The following is a 22,516-nucleotide window of genomic DNA, read 5'->3' on the forward strand; positions in this document are numbered from 1 at the left end:
ACATATCCCCACCAACATTTTGTGGGTAGACCTCCTGTGATTGTTCAGCCAAAGCTGCAGTATCAAGTTTGCCTTCCCCTAGCTTAGCTTCTGTGTCTGAGTGCCTATAAGGACCTGTAAGTCAGGAGCCATTTATAAAAATTCATGTTTTTTCCCCTTTTTTTCCTCCTTTAGTGTCCTGCAGGCAATACGAAAGACTGTATGCGACTGGGAGGCAGGCCGCGAGCCTCCAAATGACCCTTGTTTGCGTGGAGAAAAGGACCCAAAAGGGGGTTTTGATATCAACGTCCCACGGAGAGCTGTTGGTCCCTCCAGTACCCAGGTACCAACTTATGTGTCCTTCACACAGCAAAATGAGAGGAACACACACCATACAGCCATGAGCCATGGCTTCTTAATCCTATTTATATGTAACTGTTAGCTTGTCCTTTTAATAACATCTATACTTGCCAGCTTTACCCTAAGAAATAATCTACAAAAAGAAACCGTAGTACAACCCAATGATACAAATACACACTAAGCATGTGCACTACTGCCAACATCAGAGCTGACCAAGATCAGAAAGATATGGAGCTAAAGGACTCATTGACCAAAAGTGCAGTGAGTAAAGTGCAATTTCCCGGCGGGATGGCACACAGAGCACTTCGTTTTCCGAAGTCGCCCGAAGTTTCCTCGTTAGGCAACTTTGGAAAACTGAGCACACCATTTGCCATCCCGCCGGCTAGAATGTAAATTGCAGTTCGGAGAGATTAGTCACCCCGAAGAAGAGAAGATTTGTCCTAAAAGATTTACCATGGAAATGTGATTATAGTTGAGTAACTCTGGACATTCAGTCCTTATATGCATTCATTCCACACTCGAAAGGACTGGAGACTGTAAACTTTATGTTTCGTGACTCATAAATGTACTCTCCGGACTGCTTGATGTTTTTGATAATGGCCCTGGAGCTCCCGCTGACCCATCATTTCTTTTACATTAACAAATCTTACTATCTCCAGAAATGTGGGACGGCTATGGGCGCTGCCTTTTCTCCTTCGTATGCCATCCTTTATATGGATTGGTGGGTGTGCACCCACGTCTTTGGAGATGATACCGAATACCAAAATAATTTTTTCATTTGGTATGGTCGCTACATAGATGATTTTCTATGCATTTGGTCTGACTCGGCAGGCACTTTTCTAGATTTCATTAACAGCAATTCTTTAAATTTGACATTTACCTCTAATCAAAATGTGAGTTTTTGGATGTCAAGCTTAAACAGAGGGGTTATCCCACTGACTTGATAGAATCAGCATTTAAGACATGCTCTAGAAATAGGAGCAATCTCCTTTTGGGAGGAAAACAAGGCAAAAGGACTTTAAAAGGTTATAATTATAAAAAAAATTAATAACTTCTAATCTACTTCTAATTTACTATAATCTACTTCAGTACCAAATACAGTATTGAGTTTAAAGGAATTGTTCAGTGTAAAAATAGATAGTCTGTGCAAAATAAAAATTGTTTCTAATACAGTTAGTTGGTTAAAATTGTAATGTATAAAGGCTGGAGTGACTGGATGTCTAACATAATAGCCAGAACACTACTTCCTGCTTTTTAGCTCTCTCGGTTTCCACTGATTGGTTATCAGGCAGTAACCAATCAGAGATTTGAGGGGGGCCACATGGGTCATAACTGTTGGTTTTGAATCTGAGCTGAAAGCTAAGGATTAATTACAAACTCACTGAACAGTTATATCCCATGCGACCCCCCTTATAGTCACTGACTTGTTTTCCTCCCAAAAGGAGATTGCTCCTATTTCTAGAGCATGTCTTAAATGCTGATTCTATCAAGTCAGTGGGATAACCCCTCTGTTTAAGCTTGACATCCAAAAACTCACATTTTGATTAGAGGTAAATGTCAAATTTAAAGAATTAGAGAGCTGAAAAGCAGGAAGTAGTGTTCCCATTGGATGTCACAAAGTTCCCATTGTGACATCCATTCACTCCAGCCTTTATACATTACATTTTTGGCTAACTAACTATGTTAAAAATATTTTTTATTTTGCACAGCCTATCTATTTACCCAGTTTTTATTTTTACACTGAACTGTTCCTTTAAAGATATATGTAAGGTGATACGGAAACATCTCCCAATTTTATTTAATGATCCTGTATTGAAGGAGATCTTATTGATTAATCCTTTGAGAATGGTATCAAGAAAATCACCCACTTTTGGGTAATAAATTGTCTCCAAGTTTAGTGTCTGCTCCTGAATCGTCTCCGTCTAGTAATTGGTTGTCCACAAGAGGAACGTATAGATGTGGACGATATCCTTGCAAAACCTGCAGTTAGCTCTGAATTTAAATCTAATGTGACGGGCAAGGTTTTAAAAAAACGTAGGTATTGTAGTTGTTGCAGTAATCATATGAATTATCTTTTGGAGTGTAGATCTTGCTTCAGACATGTTGGGCGAACTACTCACACCCTCAAGGAGAGAATTAGGGAACATATGAGTGCTATAGAAATGGGAGACACCAAATCCCCTATTGGGAAAACATTTCAGTATGTGTAATAAACGTGGTATTCAGGATTTAGTTGTAAAAGTGATTGAGAGGGTACGTGTGCCCTTGAGAGGAGGTGATATCCTATGTTCACAAAATGTCCGTGAAGTATATTGGTATATACAGAATTACTCTGAATACACGCAGTCCTCGGGGTCTTAACACCAGATTTGATATCGATCATTTTGTGTAAAGAAGTTTCTGTTATTTTGGATTTATGATTTATAATTGTTTCTAGGTTATGCTCAGTTTCTTGGTTTTTTTTTCCATTATTATATTATTTTCTTTTCTTTTTCCTTTTTCTGTTTTTATTATTGGTTTTGTATATATATATATATATATATATATATATATATATATATATATATATATATATATATATATATATAATATCAAAACAGGGGGGTTGTGGGAGCACTCTAAAGGCTTTAAAGTATATATAAGTATAATAAATGCTATTGCATATGTACCCAAAACAGGGGTTATTTTGTTACAAAGTTATGATCATAAAATTGATAAGCCACCATACCACATCAAGGTAAACCCCGAATGGCGGTCCCTAACTTGTTTTATATTTTATGTGCATTTTAGCATTACCTGTAATCAATGTCCGTTGAACGCTGTTTTTTCACTAAGGGCTAAATCCTCCCCAGCCAGCAATCAGGCTTTTAAAGGAGAGATATTCCCAAAACAAACGCCCAATTTTAAAAGCATAGGATCACCACTAGTTTAAAGGGGGGTATGGGGTGCTACAACCACTGAAGCTATGCCACAGCTCCTGGCTAAATATACAATATCAAAACAGGGGGGTTGTGGGAGCACTCTAAAGGCTTTAAAGTATATATAAGTATAATAAATGCTATTGCATATGTACCCAAAACAGGGTTATTTTGTTACAAAGTTATGATCATAAAATTGATAAGCCACCATACCACGTCAAGGTAAACCCCGAATGGCGGTCCCTAACTTGTTTTATATTTTATGTGCATTTTAGCATTACCTGTAATCAATGTCCGTTGAACGCTGTTTTTTTCACTAAGGGCTAAATCCTCCCCAGCCAGCAATCAGGCTTTTAAAGGAGAGATATTCCCAAAACAAACGCCCAATTTTAAAAGCATAGGATCGGGGTTTACCTTGACGTGGTATGGTGGCTTATCAATTTTATGATCATAACTTTGTAACAAAATAACCCCTGTTTTGGGTACATATGCAATAGCATTTATTATACTTATATATACTTTAAAGCCTTTAGAGTGCTCCCACAACCCCCCTGTTTTGATAATATATATATATATATATATATAATATATATATATATATATATATATATATATATATATATATATATATATATATATATATATATATATATATATATATATATATATATATATATATATATATATATATATATATATATTAACATTGTGTGATTTACAGACATATATAGAGTGTCCACTATTATGGGTGCCATTAATATGTGTTACAGTTACCTGCGGAGGGCACTGCTAATTATATCTGTATATTTGGGCACTCTTGTTCTTTATACCTATGATTAAGGGCGGAAGCACCCAAAACGCGTTAGGTGTAACGATGTTGCGTGGTTTTTAATGTGAAACAATCCGGTGCTGTGATGATTCATTTCTCCTTTCCATCCACATAATAAAAAGTAATATTGCTTCGTGCAGTTATACATGGTGCGCACAATGCTCGAGTCTCTGATTGCTGATAAGAGTGGCTCTAAGAAGACCCTACGGAGCAGTCTCGATGGACCCATAGTTCAGGCGATTGAGGAATTCCATAAGCAGTCTTTCTTCTTCACTCACCTCCTCAACTTCAGTGGTAAGTGTTCATCTTCCTTTACTCATTATGCATTATAACGACAGTCAAGTGAGTTGCACTCTAATTTGCACTCTCCGTTACACAGAGGCCCTGCAGCAGTGCTGTGACCTCTCCCAGCTCTGGTTCCGAGAGTTCTTTCTGGAATTGACAATGGGGCGCCGTATCCAGTTCCCCATTGAGATGTCAATGCCTTGGATCCTGACTGACCACATCCTTGAGACCAAGGAGCCTTCCATGATGGAGTAAGATTCTGTTGCATCATCCCTGCTTTAGGGCCTTTAAGGAGATCCTGACTAGGGTTTAAAGGGGGTTTCACCTTAAACGTAATACTTTTTATGTTTCAGTTTAACCTATCTGGTCTCTAAGGGGTTAGTGCTTAAGCAATCAGGAATCAGTCTTGACAAAGGATGAATAGTAGAAGACCTGGCAAAATAACATTAGCAAAAATAAAATGAAACTGAAGCCTTACAGCCAATCTTTTGTTGGGTTACTGGGTCAGTGACCGCCAAACAGCATTTTTAGCTGCAGGCTGGAGAAAGTCAGAATAAGAAGGCAAATAATTCTAAACTATACCAATGGAAAAGTTGCATAGTATAGACCCATCTATACAGGGTCGGACTGGAGCACGGGGGGTCCACTGGGTTCCACACTTCCGGCCCCCCATGCGCAATGCACGTACACAGGCCCAAAAGTGGGCGGTAGGCAGGCCCGGAGGGGGACCAGGAGAAAGGGGTAGCCTAGGGGCCTAACATACTGTTAATCTGCCACTGCACACAGGGAGCATAGGGCAGGCAGAGTATGGCACACACAGGGAGCATAGGGCAGGCAGAGTATGGCACACACACAGGGAGCATATGGCAGGCAGAGTATGGCACACACAGGGAGCATAGGGCAGGCAGAGTATGACACACACAGGGAGCATAGGGCAGGCAGAGTATGGCTCACATAGGGGGCATAGGACAGGCAGAGTATGGCACACACAGGGAGCATAAGACAGGCAGAGTATGACACACACAGGGAGAATAGGGGAGGCAGAGTATGACACACACAGGGAGCATAGGACAGGCAGAGTATGGCACACACAGGGAGCATAGGACAGGCAGAGTATGGCACACACAGGGAGTATAGGGAAAGCAGAATAGAGCAGGTGACAAGGAAACCTACCAGGACTGAACAGTGTCCCTCCAGCACTTTGTATGAGGCGTGAACGGTGAACAATGTGGGCAGTTTCAGTCTGGGTCTGAGATGTGAACAGTACTGAGCTTTAGGGTGTGAACAATAGAGGTGTTACATGTGTGCACAATACAGGAGTTTGAATTTAGGGATGAACAATGCAGGGGCCAGTTAATCTCAGTTTGATATCTTTTAAATTTTACACAAGATAAACAGTCACAGCAGGCTGACTTTTATGTAGGGGCCACACACAGGGGGGCACGGACCGCATCCGCCAGTTGGACAGCCCTGTTCTAGACAATATCCCTACAGTGCGTCAACCTTTTAGTTACTTTGTCAAGTAAACCATAGCAACCAACTAGATATCTGCTTTCCGACTGTTAACTGCAGTAGACAAAACTCTAACTGCTGATTCCTATAGTGTACTGAACTATTGAACTGCTGCATTACCTCAATAAAATAAGAGCGAAATCAATGTTGGGAACAGTTTTTGATCTTCCTCTTCTTGTCCGTAAGGTATGTGTTATATCCCCTGGACCTCTACAATGACAGCGCCTACTATGCTTTGACCAAATTTAAGAAACAGTTTTTGTACGATGAGATTGAGGCAGAGGTGAGTTTGTGTTTCTGGGCTTAAAAGTCAATTTTATCAAAAACATTGCCAAGAAAAGGTCGGAATCTTGTTGCACCTAAACACTTCTGACTAGCACCTAATGAATAGCACTTAATTATTGATTACTGTAGGGAGAGCAGGGCGGGTAAGGAAATAAATAAATCACATCAATTACAACATCTGGGCCCCCCTATTCCACCGGATGGAGGGTTCACAATTCAGTCAGGCTGAGGGACACCAGAAATGTTTTTGTTGGGAGCATGAAGGCATTAAGTGAACTTTTTATAATTTGTATGTTTTATAATATATGTTTTTATAATTGGGAAAAACTTACATTGCCAGAGTATTGTGCTGGTCAGTGGGATTCAGGGAGATTTAAATCTCTTGTATTGTATCATACTTACATTTCACTGCTTTATTGTCCTTGATTCGTTTGCCTTTTGTTTCCCTGCAGGTGAATTTGTGTTTTGACCAGTTCGTTTACAAACTCTCTGATCAGATCTTTGCTTATTACAAAGCCATGTCTGGCAGGTATAGAAATCGCTCACTTCTAATTCTACATAATAAGCCCTACGCTGTACAATGGTCTTTATCAGGGGCAAGAAAATGTATAGAAAAAGGCAGGAAAAATAGAGCTGAAATATATATAGTGAATAAAGTACCCCCTCTTGTAAAATATAAGGATATTATAAGTTACCGAGGAGTTTCATGACCATATAAAAGCATGAGGCCGAAGGCCCCAGGCCGCCGAATTTGATGCAGCGCATTCAAATTTGACGCTGTGCGTCCGAATTTGATGACGCACGTCCGAAACGGACGCCGGTGCGTCAGAAACAGACGCCGTCACATCCAGAATGGATGCTAGTGCGTCAGAAACGGACACCGGCACGCCCAAATTGGCCGCCGGCGACCAGAATCTGACACCAGCGACCAGAATTTCGACTCCGACCCCCACTCCCGACCCCCTTACAAAATGTAGATTATAATGCATAATGTACCCCCTACTAGAAATTTATAAAGATATCAGAAGTCGTCTGCGGCCTCGTGCTTTTATATGGTCACATAACTCCTCAGTGACATATAATATCTTTATAAATTACAGTAGGGGGTACATTATCCACTATATATATATATATATATATATATATATATATATATATATATATATATATATATATATATATATATATATATATACATTTCAAAACCAGCCTGGTGCACTCAAAACAACTGACATCTTAATGGTTGCTGGTCAAAAAAATCAATAAATAATAAGGCAAAAACCATAATAGGTGAGAAATTAAGGTTAGTATTTTAATTTCAGGAAATCCTGAAGACGGCCCGAGTGATGGTGCGAAAGCGTTGAAAATAAAATACTAACCTTTATTTCTTACCCATTAAGTCCTTCGAGTGCGGTTTTTTGGCTTATTATATATATTATATATATTAGATAAGGATATATGAATAGATAGTAAAGACTGATAGTTCATGCAAAAGAAAGACACACACACACAAATATATATATATATATATATATATATATATATATATATATATATATATATATATATATATATATATATACATATTCAGTATATATATCATAAATAAGGATAGATAGATAGATGAATAATTATTGGTAAATATTTTTTAAATAATTTTGCGAGCCTGAAAAATAATTTGCTGTGGGGCCCAGTAATATCTAGTTAAGCAACTAGATATTACTACATTGCTACCCCTAGCCCTGCGGCGATGCAGTGCGCTCACATCACATTAAATGCAAGATCCTGAGATAATCATATTATAACTACTTAACTACTGGGCAGGTATAGTCTATGTAAAGTATACTGCAACATTTATAATTTACTGATTTGAGGGTGCTGGGAGTTGTAATTTAAGGTGTCTGGATAGAATATTAAAATAAGTTGTCTCTGTGTGTCTCTAGCGTCTTGCTGGATAAAAGATTCCGTGCCGAGTGCAAGAATTACGGGGTGATTATTCCGTACCCACCCTCCAATCGATATGAAACTCTGCTCAAGCAGCGACATGTGCAGGTGAGAATCGACTTCTTTGAGCCTGAAAAATCAACCTAATTCAGAATAATTCAGAACTTCATGGTGTATCTCTGCAGTTGCAGCAGGTCCTTGGCTTGATGATAGAAAGAATGGCAGATAGTGGTGTAGATCTGACCCAAAAACCCAGGCCCAAACTGATCTTTGAATTCTGATCATTGTCAGAGGGACTGCTGTAAGATGCCTTAGACTATTAATTATTAATTGCACTGGTAGGGCAAGGGCTGGATGTTATACGCAGCACCCACTTTTTGAATCCCACTCTGGACCTGACGGGACCCACAAGCTTTATATGCAAATGAAGGTCATTCCCTTAACCCTTCGCAAAGTTGCCACATGAGGAAACTAAGGAAAACGAAGTGCCGCATGTGCCTTCCCCCAGTCGATTTTCATTTTAGCCAGCGGAGGGCAGGGTGAAGGCAGTTTGGGGAGATTTTCGCCCCGAAGAAGAGGAGATTTCCATAATCAACCTCAGTCCCTCATATACATAGGGTTGCCACCTGGCCGGTGTTTTAACAGTCCGGCCAGTAAAAATGATGGTTGGTCCCAATGTAATTAATAGGAAGAAAACATAAATATATTGGAAGACCAGTATTTTTTTGTACAAAACGTGGCAAACCTACATATACAGTACCTGCCTGGCCACGTTCCTAATCTGACCAGACCCCACCCCCGATCCACCCACCAGGTCCCTATCCCCTCTATATACTATTAATGTAACCTTATTAAAGTACAGTATTGCTCATACAGTTGTGTAATATAAACACAAATATATACACATTCAAAAGCACCTTGTAGCCCTGGGCTATTAAGCTGGGTGTATTAAACATTACATCATGTTTTGGATAAACATATTCATTATAGGCCTAGCAGTTGTCCTCTGTAATGAGTTATTAGGATTAGACACAAGGTTTCGTGTTTCTAAATCTCCAGTCTATATTTAGCCTCTGCCACATGCCATATCTGTTTGGGGCTTTAATGGGGTTTAGCAGTATCACCCCGCCCAGGGAATTCATTCAATGAAGCTTTTTTAGAGGCATGGAAGCAATGTCATCAAGATGTAGCTACATAATAGGAAACTGGTGCTGATGAAAGGGTTATTGTTAGGGAAGTTGGAATTACAATGGAGTATTTACATGTTATAGAATAGGTCGAGCAGCTTTCTTTGAGTTCTTTTTGTCCCCTGGTATCAATCCTATTTGCAGGTCTCTTTATATCTTTTGCTCAGTAACCACAGAAACCTTACCTTGTTTCCTCCCTTACTCTCATGTATAGAGGGGCAACTTGGAGTGTGCCATTACCGAATTACCATTACCGAATTCTATTTAACAGGGGCGTAACTACAGAGGAAGCAGACCCTGCGGCTGCATGGGGGCCCAGGGGGTATAGGGGGCCCCAGGAGGTATAGGGGTTACATTTTTGCCTTAATTAATGAGCAATCTCAACATATATTGGTAAAACAGGACAACCTCTGGATATGTTTGGGGCCCTCAAATAAATTTATTGTGGGCCCAGTAATATATAGTTACACCACTGCTATTTAACCTTAGGGTTCTGACACCCTGAAGCAGATAACTGAGTAGTTACAGGAGAATCGGGTCTGTCGCTCATGGCTGAGAGTTATTTGATATACAGCTAGGCTGGAGTATTGTTTACATACAGTATATATTTTCAGCAGAGAATCTCCCTGCTCCCAGCCTGGTGTTGTTGATGTTCTCAGTAATCCTGGAACTACCTGCTTAATGTATCTGGGATTCTGAACCTGAAAGTTTAGTCTACTACTAAAGGCGGCCATAGACGTAGAGATCTGCTTGTTTGCGAAACGAGTGGATCTCTCCCCGATATGCCCACATTGAAGTGGACGATATCGGGCTGATTTGATCGAAGACCCTAGGGCCCAATGATCGGATCATAATGCACCCGATACGGGAGGTCGGATTGCGGGACCACATATACGCACAGATGCGGCCGCGATCCAACGTGATTCTTTAACTTGCCCGATCGAGATCTGCCCGACTTTCAGCCAGATATCGATCGGGAAAGACCATTGGATGGCCACACACATGGGCTAATAAGCTGTCGGCTCGGTCTTTCAGCAGCTTTTATTGGCCCATGTATGGGGCCTTAACTGTATAACAAACAGATAAGTTGTTCTATAGGTAAACCACACGGCTGCTATGCTTTTGGGTTTCTTGAGGCTGCAGTTATCCTCTGAGGCCTGTAGAGAGAGAGAACCTTGTCCATCAAGCCGTTTAATTAGTTTTTAATCACTGCAAGACTATAGTTAGGGTGCCATCATCCCCTGTGCAAAATTTGGCACTTGCCTTGCCTTCCTACAAACAACTATGCCTCCAATAAACCCAGTTCTTTAAATGGATTTCCTCTATAAACCTATGCCCATTACCCCTTAATGTAGCTTTGCCAATTGGTTCCCTCAGCCTACAGTTTTGGTTGTATAGGAAAAAGTCAAATTATTTGCATGCTTATAAGGATACCTTAGTTTAGGTACCAAGATGCAGGTGTAGTCACAGCTCCAATAGCTTCCACTCTGCTTTTACTTCTCTTTACATTCTCCTGTGGTTTTTTTGTACAGCTATTGGGCAGATCCATTGATCTAAATAGGCTCATCACTCAGCGGATCTCAGCTGCCATGTACAAGTCTCTAGATCAAGCGATCAGTCGATTTGAAAGTGAGGATCTGACCTCTATCGTGGTAAGTGCACACAGGGAAGGTCATCTGTTGTCTAGCTTTGCTCTAGAACAGGGGTCCCCAACCTTTTTTTACCCGTGAGCCACATTCAAATGTAAAAAAGAGTTGGGGAGCAACACCAGCGTGAAAAAAATCCCTGGGATGCTAAATAAGGGATATAATCGGCTATTTGGTAGCCCCTATGTGGACTGGCAGCCTACAGGAGGGTCTACTTGGCACTTAGTTTTTATGCAATTAAAACTTGTCTCCAAGCCTGGAATTCAAAAATAAGCCCCTGCTTTGAGGACACTGAGAGCAACATCCAAGGGGTTGGAGAGCAACAATACTGGTTGGGGATCACTGCTCTAGAACATCAGATTAATCACACCTGGAAATCTTTCTGAGACTGCATGAGAGAATTTGTTGGAGATCCCTACGACTGACTTCAGGGAAAGCCTCTTGGAAAATGGAGGTGTAAAACCCACATGCAACCGCTGCCCCAGTTTATATTTGAGGACAATGGTCCCACCATTTGATTTATACACACAGACTTTATAGATTCTTTCCTTTCTAGACAGGAGGAATGATGTATTTTGCAATGTTGACTTGGTATCTTGAACAGTTAAAGGCATCACTTTTTCTTTGCCCTTATCTTCCCCAGGAACTAGAGTGGCTGCTTGACATCAATCGCTTAACCCACCGGCTTCTCTCCAAGCACCTGACCTTGGATAGTTTTGACGCCATGTTCCGAGAAGCCAATCACAATGTGTCGGCTCCTTATGGGAGGAACACCCTGCATGTCTTCTGGGAACTCAATTTCGACTTCCTTCCCAACTACTGTTATAATGGCTCAACCAATCGGTGGGTGGATTGTCATTATATCAATAATCTGAAAAACTGTCTAGAGAGAGAATAATGCCTAACCACACTATAGGGCAAACATGATGCCATTTTATAGATCTGGGGTAGAGTTACATTTATAGCAGGACATTTTTAGTCCCATTTCTGCTCCTTCTAAGTTAATACGCACACCTAATTATCTTAGCATGAGACTACAAGCAGCACAGAGGTTAAAGGCACTAAATAATTCCTCTCATCTTTCATTGACTTCACAGAGTTAAGGGGGAGAATGTAATGCAATATATGAGGTTTATATGTTATGTATGCTTATATGTCGCTTTCCTAAGTATTTTGCATGGAAATGATGTGTTGTGTTTAAAGGAGAACTAAAGCTTAACTAAAGAAGTAGCTAGAAATGTTGTACATTATGTTTTGGGCTTCTGTACCAGCCCGAGGCAACCACAGCCCTTTAGCAGTAAAGATCTGTGTCTCCAAAGATGCCCCAGTAGCTCCCCATCTTCTTTTCTGCTGATTCACTGCACATGCTCTGTGCTGCTGTCACTTACTGAGTTTAGGGACCCACTCACAATATACAGTACACATAGAATAGAAATGTCACAATATAAGGCTGATTAGTAATTAATACAAATAATTAAGACATGGCAGCACAGAAACCAGTGCAATTAGCATTAGAATTTAATAATCAGCAAACCTGTAGCATCAACTTATATTACAGACCAACCTCATTTTCGGCTGGATAATTAGTGACGAGCCCTAAGCTTAGCTTCTCAACAGCCAATCAGAGCCCACTGAGCATGTGAGTGTCACAGACACTTTCCAAGATGGTGACCCCCTGTGACAAGTTTGAAGTCCTGGATCATTGCTGCTATTGACAAGCTGAAACTTTAGGCTGGTGCAATAAGTTCTGTATATAAAATGTGACATTTTTAGCCTCATTCATTTTTAGGGTTTAGTTCTCCTTTAATTGGCTCTATGTTTGTTTGTACTGTAGCCTCACTGGGTGACTTTATAAATGGTGGCTTCTTTTACCCCAGGTTTGTACGTACCGCCATCCCATTCACACAGGAGCCGCAGAGAGATAAACCTGCAAATGTGCAGCCATATTACCTATATGGGTCCAAGGTCAGTTGCTGAATGTGATTACAATTGTGCCTCCAAATGGAGCTCTATTTGTTATAGGCAACCAAACATATTCTCTAAATTTGAATTTTAAAACATCAATAACAATAGTTTTCCATGGAAGAGTTTTAAATCCTACCTACCAAGCTGGGCAGGCTCAGTTTTGGAGAGGCTTCAAATGGGGTTTTTCGCCTTCCTCTGGATCCAATGGCAGTTAGGCGGGTTTAAATAAAGTTAAAAGGTAGTGATGGGCGAATTTGCGACGTTTTGCTTCGCCGTAAAATTTGCGAATATTGCAAAATGGCGAAAAATCCGTGAAACGGCACCGGCGTCTGTTTTTTTGGCGAAAATGCGCCAGTGTCCAAAAAACTGACGCCAGCATCCATTAAATTCGCCCATCACTTTTAAAAGGTTGAACTTGATGGACGTGTGTCTTTTTTCAACCAAACTTACTAATGTTACTGTGTAGTTTATACGTGGAACAGTGTTCCTTATACGAATTATAAAATATTCACTATGTGTTTAGCATTCATTTCTTCCATTTCTTTTTGTTTTTATCTGCACCCAAAGCCTCTGAACATTGCCTACAGCCACATATATAGTTCATACCGAAACTTCGTGGGGCCCCCGCATTTTAAGACCATCTGCCGCCTGCTGGGGTATCAGGGTATTGCAGTCGTGATGGAGGAGCTGCTGAAAATTGTCAAAAGCTTGGTAAGAAGGAGGAGGAATATGAAGGGGTGGGATTGAGAGAAGAACCAAAGATATTTGTTATGATCTTGTCCTTTCACCCGAACAGAGATGTTTAAAGGGGTTGTTCACCTTCAAGCACGTTTTTCAGTTCAGTTGCTTTGAGTTCACTGGAAATAAAGACGTTTTCCAATTACTTTCCATTTTCTATTTGTGACTTTTTCTAATATTGAAGTGTAAAGTTTAATTTTTCACCTTCTAAAGAAACTCTGGAGGGGGTCGTTGACTCTTCTAAATTGATTCATTTAGGGGCATATTTAGGCCAAAATTCAATTCGAATTTGAAAAAAATGAGACTATTTGAATATCTTAAAACTTCGACCATTCGCCATCTAAAACCTGCAGAATTGCTGTTTTAGCCTATGGGGGACCTCCTAGAACCTGGAGTCATTTGGTGGACTTTTTGGGGCAAATACTTAATTTCGAATTCGATCAAATGTGCTAAAACTTCCATTCGAACGACTTGAATACAGCCTATTCACCTGAAGTTAAAAACGTAGATTTTTTTGATAAATTTAGATTGATCTTTGGTGGACTTTGAAAAATCAAAATAATTTGGGGCAAATACTTCAATTTAGGCTTGCTTTTATTAAACTGTAATCAGACTTTAGAGGCAGATACTTGGGGGTCATTTATCAACACTGGACAAATTTGCCCCGGGCAGTAACCCATGGCAACCAAATAGCTGCATTCATTGTTCTACTTGCTATTGGTAACTGCCTATGGGCAAATTTGCCCAGTGTCTTATTTAGATGTTCTGTGCTGAAAAGTTGAAATATGATTGGTGTTTTCCAAATGTAAGATTCAGTATTAGAATGTCATTTGGTGTCAGCATTTTATTTCTCAACCTCCTTTCAGCTTCAGGGAACTGTACTGCAGTATGTAAAGACACTTATTGAGGTGATGCCGAAAATCTGCCGGCTGCCAAGGCATGAATACGGCTCTCCCGGTAAGATCCACGAAATATATACAATTCATATAAACTTTGTCACGTGATGATTGCTATTGCATATGAGATACAGTGTATGTGTCTATATATAGTGGATAATGTACCCCCTACTGTAATTTATAAAGATATTATAAGTCACAGAGGAGTTATGTGACCATATACATATATTTTATACAGGTCACATAACTCCGAGGCGACTTCTGATATCTTTATAAATTTCTAGTAGGGGGTACATTATGCATTATAATCAACATTTTGTGGGGGGGCGGAGTCGAAATTCTGGTCACCGGCGTCCAATTTGGGCCGCACCAGCGTCCGTTTCTGACGCGCTGGTGTCCATTCCGGACGCAGCGGCAACCGTTTCAGACACGCGACGTCAAATTCGGCGGCCTGGGGCCCCTGTTATAAACGGCGCGTTCTGACATCTGAACGCACCGTTTATAAGGATATAATACACAAAAGCCATGAATATCTTGTAAGTTATATCCTTATAAACGGTGAGTTCTGATGTCATCAATTATAAACGGTGAGTTCTGATGTCATTTCTGTCACATGACTCATTGAAACTTGTGTATTATAATAAATAAAGTACCCCCTGTTGCAAAATATGAGGATATTAGAAGTCATGTCGGAGTTCCATGACCTGTATAAAACTCCTCGGTAACTTATAATATCCTTATAATTTACAAGAGGGGATACTTTATTCACTATATATATATATTAAGTCCCAGTGTGTGTGATACACTGTCTCTATATATATATTTTTTAATAAACTAAAATTTTTCTTTCTTTTTCCATTCTTTTTATTGAGTTTTGCAATAAGATAAATTGACTTGACTATTTGACAATCATAAAGATACATATCTATGCTAATCCATGCAAATAATGTTCAAAAATGTTTAAATTTGTATGGGTTTTGCCCCTCTCTGCGCACACACACACAGATATAAGTAGATAATTTATATTCATATATTTATTCACAACTTAAATCTCTATAGCTTATGTCCAATAAATAAATTATTTAAACATTAATCAAACCCAAACTATATCTTAGTTGGGATCAAGCACAAGGTACTGTTTTATTATTACAGAGGAAATCGTTTTAAATAATTTGAATTATTTCATTAAAACAGAGTCTATGACAGATTGCCTTCCTATACCTGTACAGGTATGGGATCTGTTATCCGAAAACCTGTTATCCAGAAAGATCTGAATTAAGGAAAGGCCGTCTCCAATAGACTCCATTTTATTGAAATAATCCAAATTTTAAAAAATGATTTCCTTTTTCTCTGTAATAATAAAACAGTCACTTGTCCTTGATCCCAACTAAGATATAATTAATCCTTATTGGAAGGAAAACCAGTCTATTGGGTTTATTTAATGTTTACATAGTAGACTTAAAGTATGATCTAAATGATGGAAATATCCATTATCTGGGAAACACTGGTCCCAAGCATTCTGGATAACAGGTCCTATGCCTGTACTCTACTTGCAGAAGTCCATATTCATTTCCACATAGTACTTTGCCATTTCTGGCTTTTTCTGCCTCTACTTAAAATTTCTGGACCCCATAACATAACCAAATCCAAACTTGCATCCTCAAGGTTCAACTCCACCCAAATGACTATTGGCTTTGTTGAGACCAAGGTAGAACTATACCTATGCACCCATGAGGCTTATGGAACATGTAGAATTATTCTTCCGGCATTTCAACCCAATTCTCCCCTGGTTTGAATGGAAAGTGCCTCCGAATCTCTTATTCAATCTGTTTGGTTTCCCAGGGATCCTTGAGTTCTTTCACCACCAGCTGAAGGACATTATAGAGTATGCAGAGCTGAAGACAGATGTGTTCCAGAGTCTACGAGAGGTGGGAAATGCCATACTCTTCTGTCTGCTCATAGAACAGGCATTGGTAAGAAACATTTGCACTTCGTGTATCTCTCATGGTTTTCATACAGAATAATTGCTGTCCTGGGCTGTATTTGTTGGTACTGTTATGTTAGCCACAGTAGTACAAGCTATAACACTATATTTATTCTGCAGAATGCTTTACCATACATGAGTAAACAGCTATAGAATCTCTCTGTTTGTTTAGGATAGCAGCTACCATATTAGTTTGCTGTGACATCATTTCCTGCCTGAGTCAATGCTCACTCATAGCTCTGGGCTCAGATTACATCAGGGAGGGGAGGAGGGAGGGGAGAGTAGCAAACTGAGCATGCTCAAGCCTTAGCCCTGGAGGTTTAAGATGAAAACAGGAAGTCTGATACAGAAGCCCATGAGTACACAATAGAAGGAAAGAAATGTGGTGTTTCTTTTGACAGAGGACTCAGAGCAGCATTACTTTGAGGGTTTACTGGTATATTTATATAGACCTTTCTGATACAGATTACTTAATTTTAGCCTTTCCTTCTCCTTTAATAATTATCTGCAGTCTCAAGAGGAGGTGTGTGACCTTCTCCATGCAGCCCCATTCCAGAATATCTTACCACGTGTCTATATCAAAGGTAGGTATAACAACGATTGCACAGTTTTCCATGTGTCCTCCCAATGTGATACACACCCTATAACCTACAGCAACATTCTCTCTTATGCATTAGAGGGGGAGCGCCTGGAGGTGAGGATGAAACGGCTGGAAGCTAAATATGCTCCTCTTCACCTTGTCCCATTGATTGAGAGGCTCGGGACACCTCAGGTATGGCACATGGAGCAGAAGAATTGCCCAGACGTGTTGCCTGTCATATTATGATGGAATAGACGTAACATTAACCAATGACAAGTGAATTTCAGATAAAATACATGCTTTTCAGATTCTCACAGATCTCATGTTTTCATACAGCAAATCGCCATTGCACGAGAAGGAGATCTTCTGACCAAGGAACGCCTGTGCTGTGGCCTCTCTATGTTTGAAGTCATCCTGACGAGAATTCGCAGTTACCTGCAGGACCCCATCTGGCGTGGACCCCCACCTACCAACGGGGTGATGCACGTGGACGAGTGTGTCGAGCTTCACCGCCTGTGGAGCGCTATGCAGTTTGTCTACTGTATCCCTGTAGGGACAAATGAGTTCACAGCAGAGTGAGTATTGTTATAGAAAAGGCAAATCGGCCAATGGGAAATAATCTGGGGCTTATTTGTCAACGCTGGGGCAGTAACCCATAGCAACCAGTCTGTAATAAAGATACTTAAAGGGATACTGTCATGGGAAAACATGTTTTTTTCTAAACACATCAGTTAATAGTGCTGCTCCAGCAGAATTCTGCACTGAAATCCATTTCTCAAAAGAGCAAACAGATTTTTTTTATATTCAATTTTGAAATCTGACATGGGACTAGACATATTGTCAGTTTCCCAGCTGCCCCCAGTTATGTGACTTGTGCTCTGATAAACTTCAGTCACTCTTTACTGCTGTACTGCAAGTTGGAGTGATATCACCCCCCCCCCCCCAGCAGCCAAACAAAAGAACAATGAGAAGGTAACCAGATAGCATCTCCCTAACACAAAATAACAGCTGCCTGGTAGATCTAAGAACAACACTCAGTAGTGAAAGCCAAGTCCCACTGAGACACATTCAGTTACATTTAGGGTAAGGTCACACTGGGCGTTTTGGGGAGATTTGGTCGCCTGGCGACTAATCGCCTCGTCTTTGCGGCGACCAATCTCCCCCAAAGGTCTTCCCTCACTCTGCGCTGGCTAAAATGAAAAATCGCCGGTGCTAATCACACACAGCGATTTGTTTTCTGACGTCGCCCAAAGTTGCCTCACGGAAAACGAATCGTCGCTTGTGATTAGCGCCGGCCATTTTTTCACCTTCCAATTGTTCTGTTGTTAGGCTGCTGGGGGGGTGATATCACTCCAACTTGCAGTACAGCAGTAAAGAGTGACTGAAGTTTATCAGAGCACAAGTCACATGACTGGGGCAGCTGGGAAACTGTCAATATGTCTAGCCCCATGTCAGATTTCAAAATTGAATATAAAAAAATCTGTTTGCTCTTTTGAGAAATGGATTTCAGTGCAGAATTCTGCTGGAGCCGCACTATTAACTGATGTGTTTTGCAAATAATATGTTTTCCCGTATTTCTCAGTAGAGATGTATTAATGCTGCTTCATCCTGTGCACAATATACATGGCTCATATTTGTCATTTAAAATACAATATAGAACAGGAGCGGTCGGGGGAGAGGTAGTAACGTGTGGTGCCAGGAAAATAGTGTTGCAACAATCTTTCATTGTTTTCACCTATATTAAAGTTTATTGGATGAAATGTTTATTCACTGGACTGGTTTATTGTAAGGTTTATTGACTTGAAATACTTGACCGGATCCAAAAACGTCCTTGATGTTTACAGAAACCCTGTCATTCCTGTTTTATTGCAGCCAGTCAAACAGGATCTATATCAGGTTTAGAGAGATAATCCTCTGTTGAGCAACGACTGTTTTACTCTCCTTTCATCCTGTTTCTCCCAGACCCTGATTCCCTTTGTTCCTTTTGTATTTCTAAATATCCATGTTTTGCTTTCCTATGTCACCCCCACAGGCAGTGTTTTGGAGATGGATTAAACTGGGCTGGTTGTGCCATTATCGTTCTCCTCGGGCAGCAGCGCAGGTTCGACCTGTTTGATTTCTGTTATCACCTGTTGAAGGTGCAGCGGCAGGACGGGAAGGATGAAATCATAAAGAACGTGGTGAGCAGTCACTCTATCTCTCTCACTCTTTCTCTCTTGCACCATGCCCAAAGATTGCCACTAAGGGGGGCAATAATAGAATAATTCCATGCTCCCTGTTAATCAGTTCTGTGCACCAAATCCAGGATTTTGTTCTGGATTCGGCCAGGATTCGACTTTTTTCAGCAGGATTCGGCCGATTCCATCTGCCCGGCGGAACCGAATCCTAATCTGTATATGAAAATTAGGGGTGGGGAGGGAAATTGCATGACTTTTTGTCACAAAACAAGGAAGTAAAATATGTTTTCCCTTCCCACCACTAATTTGCATATGCAAATTAGGATTCGGTATGGTATTCTGACAAATCTTTCGTGAAAGATTTGGGCTTCGAAAATAGTGGATTCAGTGCATCCCTGGCTAAAACTAAGTAAGCTTTATTAGAAAGGTCTATATAAATACACCAGTAAACCCTCAAAGTAATGCTGCTCTGAGTCCTCTGTCAAAAGAAACACCACATTTCTTCCCTTCTATTGTGTACTCATGGGCTTCTGTATCAGACTTCCTGTTTTCAGCTTAAACCTCCAGGGCTAGGGCTTGAGCATGCTCAGTTTGCTCCTCTCTCTCTCCCTCCTCCCCTCCCTGCTGTAATGTGAGCCCAGAGCTATAAGTGAGCAGGGAGAGACTTAGGCAGGAAGTGATGTCACACCAAGCTAATATGGCAGCTGCTATCCTAAATAAACAGGAGAGTTTCTAGAGCTGTTTACTCCAGTATGGTAAAGCATTCTGCAGAATAAATATAGTGTTATAGCTTGTACAATTGTGGCTAATCTATTGGCAATAAACTGCTTTGGTAGCTTTCCTTCTCCTTTAACACTTTTGTAGTGCTTCATACATCATTCCAGTTGCCAGTGGTATTGTGCCTCTCCAATTTATCTGTATTCTGGTATGGGAATGTAGCTGTAGGAGAGTGTGTGTAGGCAATATGGTGTCATGGCTTAGGAAAGACACAAGAAAGATACAAATGGTGCAGTGAGTAGCAGGGCCGGCCTTAGGCCAATTGGACCAATTGGGCCCAATTGGGCCCCGCACCTCTGGGGGCCCCGCACTGCCCCTTTCCTTTCTATTTTGTGCCTGTATGCCCTTATTTTCCTAAATACTTGGTGTGTCAGTAGCCAGCAACACTTTGTCTAGGGGCCCCGCCAACATGGTCCCAATTGGGCCCCACATTTGATAGGACCAGCCCTGGTGAGTAGGGGCATTAATTACAGAGTAGTAGCTGATGACAGGGCAAGGGCTGAAACTGCAGGGCAGTACATGGAGAAAGGCTGATGGAAAGTGCTATAACTGTGGGATATTCTGTATGGTAAGGCAAGATAATATCATAGGAAAAAGATCTTTTCATAGAAATCTATGATTTATTTAGATTTATTCCTTATGCTCCCTTAGCCTCTAAAGAAAATGGCTGACCGAATCCGCAAGTACCAGATCCTGAACAACGAGATCTTTGCCGTGCTGAACAAATACATGAAATCAGTGGAGAGCGACAGTTCCACAGTGGAGCACGTCCGTTGTTTCCAGCCTCCCATCCACCAGTCCCTGGCTACCACCTGCTGAGCGAGAGGGTGGGACCCCCTGACGTGCACCAGATCTGCTTGCGGCACTTCTTGTGATGCTGTGGTGTATGTCTGTCCCGTTGCCACTACATGTGCTGCAGTAGCCTCTGGATAATATGTCGTTATGTGGCCGCAATACTACGTGCTTCAGCCTGGTGTTGCACACGGAGATCTAATGGATCAAATACCATCATGGCCCAAAATGCGAATGCTCCTCCATTGTCGCCAGCTGCTTGTTGGACTGTGAAGATTTAGATTTTATGCTTCAGCCTGAGCTCTGTTACATTTCCATGAATATATTTTGTTTTTCTTTCTTGTCAGCAACGTACGAATCTCCGAACGCCCTGTTTTACCTTCCTATTTATTGTGAAAACCTTGTGCTAGTGTGACTTGCAGAGTATTCCCGCTGTCGCTATCCATCACTGTGGAAGGACTCGGAGATCCCATCCTGGCCCAGAACTCCAGATAAACGGAAACCTGCACAGAATTATTAGAATCATGTTCCTGTTCCGGGGGAACCATTCTATGATGTTTGTACCTCTGTGAGATTGCCATGTACACATGACACTTGTTAAAGAATATGTTTTTATCCAGACCATGTCTTCTTTTGTCTTCATTGATATATTTACATCAGGGGTCCCTAACCTTTTTTTTTTTTACCCATGAGCAAAATTCAAATGTAAAAGGAGTTGGGGAGCAACACAAGCATGAAAATGTTCCTGGGATGCCCAATAAGGGCTTTGATTGGCCATTTAGTAGCCCCTATGTGGACTGGCAGCCTACAGGAGACTCTGTTTGGCTTTACACTTGGTTTTTATAAAACCAAAACCTGCTTTGAGGCCACTGGGAGCAACATCCAAGGGGTCGGTGAGCAACATATTGCCCATGAGCCACTGATTTGCACTTATCCCTAACCTAACTTAGGTTTGGCCCCCATATTGGGTTTTCAGCAGACCTGTTATGAATGGAGATGGGGATTTAAAAATGAGGCGGCAGGGCTACTAAGCTGGGGTAGCTCCTTCATTCCTAGAGCACAGCACAGAAATGCATATAGATATGGAGCATATACCATGTACTTAGGCTTCTGGTTGGAGAAAGCTCCAGCGTAATAAATGAACCTATAGTTGACCAGTATTGCAGCTGTGCCTTACCAAAAATACAAGTGGGCCATAAACTGGCTTATCCTATACCACATCTGATTGAGTGGCCTACAGGTCTAGTGGGCAATTCTGTTGTTCTGTTTGATCAGTGGGAACGTTAGAACAACACCAAAACATTTTTCCTTATTTAAAAAGCCTTTATTAGTGATTTAGGGCATTACAGCTGTAGTTACTTAGCTGTAATGCCCTAAAGCACTAATAAGGGTTTTTTAAATAAGGACAAGTTTTTTGGTGCTTTTCTAATGTTTCCACTTGTGATGTGAGTAGAAAGTGGCCATTGCCGAACGTGCACTAGGGGTGAGGTGGCAACCATAGATACTTCAAACACCACCCCTTTGTTGGCAGCCAGGCCCTCCACTAGACCCCATTGATGGTAGCGGGGGCGGGGTCCTTTGTTGCTGATTTATGTGCGGCCATGCATCTAAATGAGTTGCTAATTAGCCATGCAGGCTGTGGATTCCTTATGTGTTTGGTTT

General features: G+C 40.9%; 1 protein-coding gene across 2 annotated transcripts in view; it reads left to right on the plus strand.

Moving 5' to 3' along the window:
- cyfip2.S (cytoplasmic FMR1 interacting protein 2 S homeolog) overlaps nt 1–21,475 on the plus strand; it is a 52,617-nt gene extending 31,142 nt beyond the window's left edge. For both annotated transcript variants that reach the window (NM_001092002.1, XM_018254242.2), the window contains 17 exon segments: nt 175–322; nt 4,227–4,380; nt 4,466–4,622; nt 6,070–6,166; nt 6,621–6,697; nt 8,112–8,220; nt 10,832–10,951; nt 11,589–11,788; nt 12,823–12,910; nt 13,478–13,621; nt 14,515–14,605; nt 16,387–16,517; nt 17,040–17,112; nt 17,206–17,300; nt 17,445–17,683; nt 19,141–19,288; nt 20,714–21,475. In NM_001092002.1, the coding sequence (NP_001085471.1) occupies nt 175–322; nt 4,227–4,380; nt 4,466–4,622; nt 6,070–6,166; nt 6,621–6,697; nt 8,112–8,220; nt 10,832–10,951; nt 11,589–11,788; nt 12,823–12,910; nt 13,478–13,621; nt 14,515–14,605; nt 16,387–16,517; nt 17,040–17,112; nt 17,206–17,300; nt 17,445–17,683; nt 19,141–19,288; nt 20,714–20,881 (2,239 nt within the window). In that variant the 3' untranslated portion in view covers nt 20,882–21,475.
- Nucleotides 21,476–22,516: the final 1,041 nt, after the last annotated feature.

The sequence above is a fragment of the Xenopus laevis genome, chromosome 3S (assembly GCF_017654675.1).
Source record: "Xenopus laevis strain J_2021 chromosome 3S, Xenopus_laevis_v10.1, whole genome shotgun sequence".
NCBI lineage: Eukaryota > Metazoa > Chordata > Amphibia > Anura > Pipidae > Xenopus > Xenopus laevis.